This window comes from Dendrobates tinctorius, unplaced genomic scaffold (genome assembly GCF_039654945.1).
Source record: "Dendrobates tinctorius isolate UK_male_01 unplaced genomic scaffold, ASM3965494v1 ptg000312l, whole genome shotgun sequence".
In the NCBI taxonomy this organism is placed as follows: Eukaryota; Metazoa; Chordata; class Amphibia; order Anura; family Dendrobatidae; genus Dendrobates; species Dendrobates tinctorius.
The window spans coordinates 600,093-612,699 of record NW_027361979.1 but is presented as its reverse complement, the minus strand read 5'-3'; the positions used below and the strand labels follow the sequence as shown (position 1 = coordinate 612,699).

At 44.0% G+C, this 12,607-nt stretch overlaps 1 protein-coding gene across 2 annotated transcripts in view; it reads left to right on the top strand.

Annotated features, from left to right (window-relative positions):
* Positions 1–12,607, top strand: part of LOC141073688 (contactin-associated protein-like 5) — a 960,637-nt gene that overhangs the window by 874,611 nt on the left and 73,419 nt on the right. Inside the window, exon 20 of one of the 2 annotated variants that reach the window (XM_073561037.1) lies at positions 8,278–9,239. The exons of the other annotated variant lie outside the window; for it this stretch is intronic. Coding sequence (XP_073417138.1) covers positions 8,278–8,357 — 80 coding nt within the window. The 3' untranslated portion in view covers positions 8,358–9,239. Of the gene's footprint in view, positions 1–8,277; positions 9,240–12,607 lie in introns of those variants that run through there. 2 annotated transcript variants of the gene reach the window in all.

Sequence of the window (12,607 nt, the reverse complement as noted above, 5' to 3'; positions counted from 1 at the left end):
TGCTGGATATAACGACAGTGACAGCCAGGCCAAAAAGAGAAATCTGCTGTAAACTGGTCAAACTTTTAGCATGCACAGATAAGAGTTGCCACTGAGATACCACACCAAAAAAATGTGTTCCCTTTATGTTTTTTTGGAATAAACACTGGTGTATTTAACCAAAACTGACAGCCAGGCAAAAAAGAGAAAACAGCCGTAAACTGGCTAAACTGTTAGCACGCACAGATATAAGCTGACACCGAGATAGCAGAGCAAAAAATGTGGGGCCTGTATGTTTTTTTTTGCCCTAAACACTGCTGTATTTAACCAAAACTGAAAGCCAGGCAAAAAAGAGAAAACATCCGTAAACTGGCCAAACTGTTAGCACGCACAGATATGAGCTGACACCGAGATAGCACAGCAAAAAATTTGTGGCCTGTATTCCAATTACACCTGGGGCTAGCTATATACGGCTAAAATATCCCACAGGTAGCAGCAGCAGCACCAGAACACAGGAAGGGAAAGGACCCTCTTGATATATGTAATGCTCTATATACACACATACAGTGCCTGCAGTGCCTGTATAGTGCGACGTACATTATCCTGTCTGCCTAACACTGGAACCTATATACTCTGGAATTAGTCCTTACAAGGACTGTTGGGTTTAGCTGGTTGTGAGTATTTAGGATGGTAGACCCCACATTAACTAATAAATCCCCAATTCTGACCCTGTCAAGGCAGCCGCTCTCCCTACACTCTCTCAATCCGGAGCTGACTGCGCCGAGCAGGGCAGTGTCCGGTCTCTAATACCCCGATCACTGCATGACCACAACAAAGATAGCTACGGCGTTTCAGAGCTTGGCAGACAATCCCTGCACCGTGATTGGGTCTCTAAAGTCCACCAAAAATGCTGGGTGGAGACGCAAGTTCCCGCCAAGTAATCCCGGAAGTGCTCGGTGCTCGCCAAGTACACCGAGTACAGTGATACTCTGGCGAGTACCGAGTAGTGGTGAGCATGTTCGCTCATCACTAATTATCATCATTTTGGGTAGCATAGTCTCTCCTTGCATTAGCACCGTTTCCTTGCAGCGTTAGGAGCCTCGGTTCAAATTCCACCATAGACAACATCCAGGTTTTATTTTTCTCCAACACTCTAAAGAAAGACTGATAGAGAATTTAGATTGTGAGCCCCAATGAGAACAGTGATGATGATGTCTGTAATGTTCTGGGGAATATGTTGGTGCCATAAAAGTAAGTAAAATAAATAAATTACACATATAGGCATGTCTACTGACTTGGTTGACCACTGACTCTCGAGGATGATAGTCTTTTTTTTGGATATCCTTGCACTGCAACTAACTAATACTTGTATCTTACTTCACCTCAGCACACCATATGGCAATGTATTGTTTGCCAAAACTCAATTACTTTTTTAATTTATCTTTTCTTTCAGACACCAATATTATACATACATTTGTACACAGATTAGAAATTCAAAGTTTGATTAAAAGCTACAAGGCTGACCACCGAGACAAAAAATCATACTGCTCATGTGCAAGCATAAAAATATCCTTAATTATTAAACTGTTCATCCATGAAAAAAGTAGAGGGCTTCTCTAGAGTTGCCTAAATGTGCATGTGATAACATGTCACTGTGGAACGTTAGCCAAAATGTATAATGCAGTTCAAGTCTTAAATTTTGAATTAGGAAAGTTTAGGAATCATAATGCGATAATCCATCTGTGTATTCTACAGTGAAAATAAAACCTCCTTCTTGTGTATTAAGTGTTTTGTGCTTATCTGAAGAGGTAATGAGAGGATCTATTGCTTTGGGACTCAGGGAAAACATAATAATTGTTACCAGGAGCAAGGGCCAAATGTGCACAGTACATCATTAATACCTGTATTGTAAAGTACACTGTTCAGGTGTTGATTACGTCCATGGAGAGGACCCGACTACACATCCAGCTGTTTAGAGAATCACAGAATATGTATGAACTTGTTAAAGCAAGTTGAAAACCACTTGAGGCAAACTTATGAAAAATGATAAATAATGTGAATTTAAGGCCTCTTTCACACATCAGGTTTTCGCCGTCAGGCGCGATCCGGCGCTTTTGACAGAAACCAGATCCGGCGAAATGCAATGCCGGATCCGGTTTCCCCCCCATTGACTTGCATTAGAGCCGGATCGAGCCGGATGGCCATGCGTTTCATCCGATTTTCGCCGGATCCGGCAATGTGACGCGATCCGGCGTCTGGAAAAAACGGCTACTGTAACGTTTTTTGTCTCCGGCGAAAAAGCCGGACACGCCGGATCCGGCGTGTCCGGCTTTTTCATACAATGAAAGGCTATGAGCGCCGCAATGCGCCTGATCCGGCGACAGCCGGATCCGGTGGCCGGATCCGGTTTTTTTGGTCTGAGCATGCTCAGTAGCTCTGCCCACAAGACATATATAAAAGCAAGACAGTGGGACCCTCAGCCACACCCAACATGCCACCCAAGCCAAGAACCAGGAGCAGGAGAAGGCAGCAGACATCTGCAGCAGCACCATCAGCACCACCCCAAATGGAGCAGCATGCTGAACAACGGGAGGGGAGTCCAGCAGCAGATGAGAGACGGTAATTATCAAATCCCCCATTCCTCCAAACTAGGGCTATTGAATATCAAGATATTCATTGGCCCTTTGTTTCTCTTTATTCAACAGCCGCCCAATAGATGCAGCAGCAGCAGCAATGGCAGCAGCTGGAACACCACCCACAGCCATGGAGTCTGGCCACCAGGAAGACAGCACATCATCTTCTGGGAGCCCTCCCTCGCATCGTCAGCGTTTGACGGTAAGTTTTTATTTCCAAAATCCATCATCTCTGTAATATATGTCTATTCATTGCCTTTTATTTCAAAACAGGAATCACAAGATGAAGAGGAGCTCCCAGAAGAAGAAGGAAGGGGTGGACAGACACTTGGAGTGGGCTCACAATTGGTAAGTTTTTTGCATCAAACGCAGAAACACAACATCACACTACACACAACACATAGAAAACAATGTTCTGCAGACCACACACAGCAAACAAATGCCTACATCCAAAGACATAACATTTTTTGTTTTCTTCTCTAGTCTTCCCAATCTGGTGCTCGGCCAAGAGGTCCTCACAGTGCCTCCCAGGGTTGTCGGCGACAGCAACGCGGCGGTCACCAGCGTGTAAGTATAAATATTTTTGCTTTGTTTATTTGCACTTTTTATTTCATTTCTTTTGTGGAGGCTAATTATGTTATTTTTGTCTTTTTCTTTAACAGCCTTCACAGCGTGCTCCCGACTCTGACGGTGAGGATGGAGGACTCGATGTGGACCACCTCATCGATCTCGTCAGAGAAAGGGAGCCGCTCTGGAATATGGCTGATCACCGCCATGCTGACCTTATCGTTACCCGATGACTCTGGGAGGAAATCTGTTCGCTCCTTGTGGACCGCTGGGAGGAACTCGAAGCTCGGGCCCAGATTAAAGAGCGTAAGTATATACAGTACCGGTTGCTTGATTTAAACCAGTGTTTCCCGAACTCCAGTCCTCGTGGTCCCCACGGATCATGTGTTCAGGATTTCTATTTACTTTGGAAATCCTGAAAACATGACCCCTGGGGACCATGAGGACTGGAGTTTGGGAAACACTGATGTTGTATACTAACCACTTTGTCCTTTCTCGTTTCAGGGGAGAGAATTGTGAAGCGGTGGCGGTCTGTGAGGGATCGTTTCAAGAAGGAGTTCAATAAAGAGATGCGGGCCCCGAGTGGATCTGGAGGACGCAGGAGCAAGTACAAGTACGCCTCCGGGAAACAATGCTCACCAGAAGGTAAATATTACACACCACATGTGACAAAAAAATGTTTAGATGTAACTTTTTTTTTTCAGCCAGGGCCATACCATGTCACTATTTTAATTGTTTTTTTTTCTCTTTATTCCACAGCACGGTGAGCAGCACTCGGGAGCCTGCACAATTAGACCCTTCTGAGGCGATCCCTGAGGAGACCGGCACCGAGGGACACTTCGACCGCCCCGGTACATCTGCACCTTCCCAGCCTTCCCACACATTCGACCCATCTGTCCCATCCACCAGCACAGGAGCATCGTGGCCGCCTACATTACATGAAGCTGCTGGTGAGGAGATCGCTTTCCCTTTACCCCACCCTTCTGCCCCTGCCACCTCTAGTACACCTGCGGGTACTGGGCGGCAGCGGCAGAGGGGTCAGGAAAAGAGTTATGCGCCAGAGTTCTTGCATCTGAATGCATCTTTCCAGAACTGTCTAAAAGTCTTGTCAGAGCAAATCTCCGCAGGCTTTCAGCAGATCAACTCCAGCATTCTGGAGGTGAAGACACTTCTGCAAACCATGCATTCAGAAGCAAGATCTTCGCCAAACCACACCTTTTTCAGGTCTGTTGTGGAGCGCATGGCAACACTATCTCCTACCCAGCAGATGCATGTAATGCATTCGTGCCACGGTGCTCTACAGCAGGTTACCTCCCAACCTCCACCTCCCACCACTGTAGTTCCTCCACCTGCACCCCCTCCAGCCACTTTCCATCCTCCCCCTCCTATTACATCTGCACCCCCTCCAGCCACTTTCCATCCTCCCCCTCCTATTACATACCAGCAACCTCCCCAGTACCAGCAACCTCCCCAGTACCAGACATCTCCCCACTTCCAGCCACCTGCCCCGTACCAAACTCCTTCCCCGTACCAAACTCCTTCCCCGTACCAAACTCCTTCCCCATACAACTTTCCATCAACATCATCTGCTCCTACAGTCCCTGCCCAACCCTCCACTCCACCGCCCACCACCTCTTCTGCCTCCCACATGTCCACCCATTCTGTAGCTTTTTCCACACCATCACCTCTAACTGTTCCTTCCCCACCACGATCCCAGTCCTCTCTCCACACTCCCATTGTCGAAGTGTCCCGCAGCCCCTCCAGCAGTATTTCCACCCCACACTACATCGAGTTATAATGTTCTTTTTGTAATAAAAATGCCCATTTGGTTGGTTTCAAACCTTTATTAAAAAAGTTTTTTTAACTTTAAAAACAGTTTACAAAAAAAAAATATTTTAAATAAAAGTTAAATTATTGTTTACACTGGTTGTCTGTCATTTCTTTCTGCGGCGAAATATGTTTAAAAAAAAGGTTAAATACAGGGTATTTAAAAGGTAAAAAGGTATTCAAAACCAGGTATATAACTGTGGGTAAATTTTAGCTTTTTGCCACAGTTGTGTACCTGGTTGTGTTTGAAGCAAAGTATTTCACCTGAAAAGTTGTGTTTATTGTTGGTGATTTCCTAACAATGTACACAACTTTTGTTAAAAGGTGATATACTTTGCATAAAACACAACCAGGTACACACCTGTGGCCTAAAGCTAAAAATAGAGACCATGACAAGATAGCCAACTTTGGTTGGCAAAGGTATATACTGTTGGTACAGAAGGTACACAAGTTTGGTTAGGGTACAAATCTTTCACACTCTGTCATCCTGCCAGTGTACTCTGCCTTGAGGTGACATAAAGTATAGTGCAAAATTGTCCCTCATTACTGAAACCGTCACAGAACTTCTAGTGGTAATGTCATGGTAATCTTGCAAGGTGGTTTCTTCAGAGGTGTCCTCAATGGAAATGGGTTCCTTGCAGATAACAAAATTGTGGAGTACCACGCAAGCTTTGATCACCTCGTCCACAGTTTCTGTCTTGAGGTTGATCGCAGTCAATAGGACCCGCCATTTGGCTGTCAGAATACCAAAGGTACATTCAACCATTCTTCTTGCTCTTGTGAGGCGGTAATTAAAAATGCGTTTTGGTCTTGTCAATCCTCTGCTAGAGTACGGTTTCAAAAGGTGTTCTGACAGCTGGAAGGCTTCATCCCCTACACAGACAAATGGCATAGGTGGACCAGATGTTTGCGGCAGCGGTCTAGGTGGTGGGAACTGGAAGGTGTTTCCATACAGTTTACGCCCCATGGCAGACAGTTTGAAAACTTGAGAGTCATTGGAGCGGCCATAGGCCCCAATATCAACCGCAATAAATTTGTATTCCGCGTCAGCGATGGCCATGAGGACAATTGAAAAATATTTCTTGTAATTGAAATATTCCGATCCCGATCCGGCTGGCTTTACAATGCGGATATGTTTCCCGTCCACAGCGCCCAAGCAGTTGGGAAACTGACATATCTGTTGAAACTTGTCAGCAATTTCAATCCACCTCTCTGTTGTGGGCTCTGGTAAAAACTCTTCAGCTAAGGAGTCCCACAGTGCACGGTATGTGTACTTCACAATTCCAGATATGGTGGAAATCCCGAGTCTGTACTGGAAATGCAGTGACGAAAGGGATTCTCCAGTTGCAAGAAATCTGTGGGGAATTAAAAAACAAAAAATAGTTTTAAATCACAGCATTACATACCAAAACTGAGCTATAGCACTTGGAGATAAAAACTACCACCAACAAGATTGCAGTGAAAGTGTGCTCTGATGCGATCACATCCAATAAATGTGGCTTACCTTAAAGTCACCATCAGACGCTCTGCGGGTGAAACAGAGAAGCGGCAATAGGTGTCCGCTTTTCTTATGAGGTGTGCAATGCGCTCCACCAAGTAATCAAAATTCTCCATTTTCATCTGAACATATCCAAAAAATGTATCCGGGTTTCGTCGAAGGTCTATGCAGAGTGTAGAATAGACCCCACGCGTCATTCTCTTGGCTGTGATGGGGTGGATCCACAAGCGTCGTCTACGATGCCTGATGCGCTGCTGTCTCGCTCTCTCCTTCTCCAGAACAATCACCCTCAAACGATTCGCCTCCGCTATAAAATCCGCCAAATTCTTCAAAATATTTCCAATGACAACATCCATCTTCGCCAGTAACTTGCTCTTCTCTCCAACCTGCACTTTCTCCTCTACAACCTGTCAAAGAAGGGCTGTAGGAACATGCTATATATAGTTTTCCAGTAGCCAATCCTGTTCGGAAGGCCACAAGGGTCAATTTTAAAAACCGGATCCAGCGTAATCCGTCGAAAAACGGATAGAAAAACGGATGAACCGGATGAGACGGATCCGGTTTTGTCTGTCAAGAACAAGACGGATCCGGCAGAAAACCGGATCCGTCACATCAGGTTTTACAAAACATTTGCCGGATCCGGCATTCCGGCACGACGCCGGATCGCGCCTGACGCCGAAAACCTGATGTGTGAAAGTAGCCTTAGACTACTGAGGAGAGCAAAGGAACTTTTATTTAAAGCTTGTAAACTGTTGGATGATTATCAGAATCTCTTCTTGGACATTTGGATATGATCATTGTCAAAAGTGTAATGGCAAATTAGGATCAATTCCTAAAACCATCCCTTGAGAGGTGATGTGTTAGGCTAGTTTCACGCTAGCGTTTTTTTTTTGCGCTGCGTTTGGAGCGCACATGAAATGCATGTCAAAGGCGCATGCAAACGCTTGTAAGCACTGCATTTTTTTGTAGCATTATTGTGCGCATAACAACAAAAAATCGCAGCGTTTTCATGCGTTTGAAGCGTTTTTCATCCGTTTGGATTTTTTATGCGCAATAAACTGAAGAAAAAATCCTTGAAAAATTCTTGCAACACACTCCACCAATGGGAAAGCAGTGGGCGTGTCTTATTGAAATTCTTTATATAGCCCCTGTTTACAGGTGAATTCTTCACATTTGCTTACATTTGACTTGCGAAACATGGATCTGCGCTGGAAGAGTTTTGACTTTGACTTGGATCTGGACATGAGGATGTCTCAGGCTTATGCCATTGCTTGCCATGAACAGAGGGAGAGAGAGAGGCAGGGTAGACGGCAGCAGGGCGTTTGTGGATACATCCCATTATTGAACTCCGGGAGAGCCATGGAGCGTACCACACCCTCTACAGCGAGCTCCAGAAATTTACTGATTATACCTGGATGACCCAAGAAACCTTTAACTTTTTGCTTGGTCGGGTAAAAGAAGTCATCCGGAGACAGGACACGCAGCTTCGGCGTGCGATTACTCCTGAGGAACGGCTCCTGGTCACATTAAGGTACGTAGTTTTGCTAAACCAATGCCTGCTGATTTTTCTTGGTTTTGACATGTACTCTTCCAAATCTGGCAGAATTATAGTTCTGCCATGTAGTTAACTAAAGGCTGCGGTAATTTTTTGTGGCATGTATTGAACCAAAGGCTGCAGATATATATATATATATATATTTATTTTTTTAATTAAACGTGTAATAAAAAATTACGTATGCACAAATATTAATTTTTGTTTTCTTTGTGTCACAGATTCCTGGCTACTGGAGAGACCCTCTCGTCACTGCTCTTCCAGTACCGGATTGGAATCTCCACGTTGTCTGGAATTGTAGCGGACACCTGCCGGGCTTTGTGGAATGTTATTTGTCCCGAATTCATGCCCATGCCAAGCGCAGACAAGTGGATGGAAACTGCCGAAAGATTCTGGACTGTATGCAATTTCCCTAACTGTTTGGGAGCGATGGATGGGAAACACATCCGGGTTATCAAGCCCAAAAGAACAGGCTCTGAGTTCTATAACTACAAAAAGTACTTTTCTACTGTACTGATGGCCATTGCGGATGCAGACTGTATGTTTATTGCAGTGGACATTGGGGCATTTGGCCGTGGGAATGAATCCCAGGCTTTTAAGAACTCAGACATGGGCATGAGGTTGTATGGCAACAACTTCAATTTCCCCATGCCACGGTCTCTTCCCAACACCGAAGGTCCGCCACAGCCATTTGTAATGGTTGGTGATGAAGCATTCCAGATGTGCCAAAACCTGCTCAAACCCTACTCCAGCCGGGACTTGGACCTCAACAAAATAATTTTTAATTACAGGCTGACGAGGGCCAGAAGAACAGTAGAGTGTGCATTTGGTATACTTGTATCTAGATGGCGCATTCTTGGCACAGCTATTAATCTGAAACTGGAAACAGTGGATGAGGTGGTCAAGGCCTGTGTTGTTCTACATAATTTTGTAATTTCTCGAGAGCACCCGAACTTTGATCTTGATGATGTTGCTCCTAATCCATTGCCTGAATTTACACAGCACCCTCTCAGGTCATCCTTTGAAGTTGGCCAAATGAGGGACCAATTTGCGGCCTACTTCAACTCAGATGTAGGACGGGTGGAATGGCAAGAGCAAATGGTTTAAAAAAATTTTCTTGTCTGTATGTTAAAAAAAAAATGTTTTAATACATGTTGTTGGTATGTTAATAAAATAAACTGTTTTGATACCTGTACTGAGTGCATTCTCTGTTTTTACACTCCCAATACCATTAGCAAGTAGCCAGGTATATCAGTGAATTTATGATGCGGTGTTTTTACATCATGAATTCACGAATACTCCTGAGTAGGTGACTATACATACACACACAAGTTGTATTACCTTTATAATCTCTACAGTGTGTTCAATTAACAGCGATGGTGGGGATAATACAACTGTGTCAGGTAAAATACCAAGACCGTGTGTCATGCTAAATACTTATCACAAATGGCCATTACAATACAGATTAAACTGCAGCATCACTACACTCTTCTGCAAAATATATGGAGAGTTATAGTAACGCTGCAGGTTCAAACTCTATTCACCTGCCCCGGTGTGATACTGATGCAAGGTCAGGGTATTTTTGAAGTATATATAACATTTATTTTCACCATCATCAATCTGTTTCTTCCACAAACACATAAAAGAGTATGTGGTTATGTTTCTTCCACAAACATATAATAGAGTATGTGGTTAATTACAAGGTATATCTATAGTTCCTTGCCTTTTCTCTAATAGTTAAATGAGAACGGTAGAAAAAAGGCAAGGTAACAATAGATATGCCTTGCACTCAACACCATCCTCTATGCCGGTTTCAAAAATGTAGTCCAAAATGTCAACCAACAGATCAAATTTAAATGTTTTTTTTCCCTCAAATGGAATTACTAAAACATGATTTGTTTGTTGGCTTTTAAAATTGTAGTTGGGGAACCCTTCCAAAATTCAGTGTGTGCAATACACCAGATATCTCCATTACTGATAAACATGTGTCAGTCTTGTGTCAGTCTTGGAGATATGTGTTGTCAATGAAAGCAGTCTCTACATTTTTTGTAATATTGATCGATTGATGAAGAACCGCTCCCGGGACAGGTTGCAGGGTGCTGCTCCAAGTGCTGTGGAAAGAAAGGGAAAACTTTAGTATCATGCATTTACAAGAAGCATCACCTGTGGAATTGAAAAGCACATAGTAATAACAAACCAAAATAAAAAAAAACTTACGCTCTGCTGGCAAGGACCGGTCTCAGGAAAGCCAACTCTCGATAGTAGCGGTACTTTCTTCTGCGCCTTGCTGCTGAACCACTCCGAACCTGTCCCTCAGCACGAACATCAGTGTTGAAGCGGTCCTTCATCGAGCGCCAACGTGTGTGGATTTTGTTCACTGTTGAGAAAAAAAAAACATTAGACAATGCACTTAAGGCAACTTAATTATCAGCACACACACTTGATAGAACTTTGCAATCAGTCAATGCTGCAGTACAAATTTATTATAGACACAATGCAGTCACTGTTGATCCTGAGGACACTGTTATGTTTTCTGCTAGAATATATGTAGCAGCCAAAACAACAGTATCCTCCGGAGCAAGAGTGAAAACAGGATCAAGATAGCAGTTTAAAAAGCAATCACTGTTTTTCCACAAGGCATTGTTGTGTTTAATGCAAGAATATATCTTGCAAAAAACACATCAGCACCATCTGGAATAAAAATCAATGCAGTATCATAGAGCATCTTTATATTTACTGAACGCCCTTTTTGAACTCGGAGAGGCGCTGTCCCAGCCATCCATCATCGCTGCGGCCACCTCATTCCAGAGCTGCCGGGTCACCACTGTGTCTTTGTACTGCTGGTCACGGCTGTCCCACAATGGGATACGCTCCTCAACAAGGCGTCTCAGATGCTCGTTGTCTATGTACACTACTTCTTTGTCATCCCGTTGTGGAACCTAGAAAGAAAATATTAGAATGTTTGGAATTTTGGAGAATTAAAAAGATACAAAAAGAAACAGAGGAATCAAGATAAAAGATGAAAATAAAGACAGAAAAAAAGACACATTATATACTCACATTGCTTCTCCTCGCCACGACTTGACTACACTGCTCCCGCTCAGAATTCTCCCGCTCAGACCGCTCCCACTCAGGCGCTCCCGCTCAGACTGCTCCCGCACTTCATCTTCACTGCCCTTGTCCGATGTCTGTAAAGAAAAAATAAATTAAAACACATTTCTAGTGGCAGCTATACTTACCCAAAGGCAGCAACATCCACACCTCACGATCAGCTTGGGCCAGTTCTTGCTGAGATGGCGAATACAGTGATCCAGAAGAAGACATGCTGAAATGTAAACAAAAAATACATTAGTACATTATAAAATTGTACAGGACACACAGACATTATGTTGAAGAATAGTCACATTTTGGCTCCTGAAGCTTGAATCAACAGGTGGAAGGCTCTTGGAGGTGCTTGTCTGGTCTCTGCAAGGCTGTCTGTAGAGTAATTGTGTGACCCTGAAGACACCTTCTTTTATCTACACTCCTCCCAAACAATGTTGCTTGTTTAGGGGGAGTTTTTAGACAAGTGTCTAGACATTGTTTACTCAAATCGCGTGCGCGCACAAGGCGCTGACGTGCGCTTGGCTGCGCGCACATCACATAGACCACATAGACTGTAATTCTATTTCTGGGTGCACAACGTGTGCGCGCGATTTTTTAACGATGTAGGCGGAACACAAAATGCAACATGTAGCGTACGGCGCATCTGGGTGTACACCTCTAAAATGCGCAGCGCACGCTAAACGCTGATGATCGCGCACAATCGCAAGACCCTGCGATTACTATGTTAAAGATAGGGGAACATTGCGCGTGCGCCCGATAGCGCACGATATGCTGCACGATAAAACGCTAGTGTGAAATCAGCCTTAGTCTCATATTGAGTATGAACGCATGACTTCATTATAAATTGTAAATGGGGAAAAAGAGCTGATGCGCATTGCAAACTTTTTTTTAAAAAGAGCTCTGACTCCTTTTTGTTCTATGATCCCCTTCTATGAACAAGTAATTTACGGTAAGTGGGTTATCAGATGGAGAGCAGACATAAAGTCTGTACAAGAGATGGGGAGGTGAGAATTTACTCCCTTGTGTAGCTAACTCTTCCTATCTTCAAAATCAACACAGTCAAATGATATTAGTCACTCTGGCCTTGATACTACCTATGAATATTGTTTTTTAGTGAGAGACATAGGTCACATAGTTATGGGATACACATTTTCGGCATTGAGGCCCCAGGACAAATGCAATGCATAAACTTGCATTACAGTGCAGTCTGCCTATCAGCCTTGAATTAATATCAGCCAGATGCATTACATCATATATGCCATGCAGTGATGAGCAAACATGCTCGCCACTACCCAGTACTCACCTGAGTATCGTTGTACTCGGCTATCACTGAACATTTCTGGGATTATTTGGCGGGAACTCGGGTCTCCGCCCTGCAAGTTTGGTGCTCTTTAGAGTGCCAGTCAGCATGCAGGGATTGTCTGCCATGCACTGTAATGCCGCAGC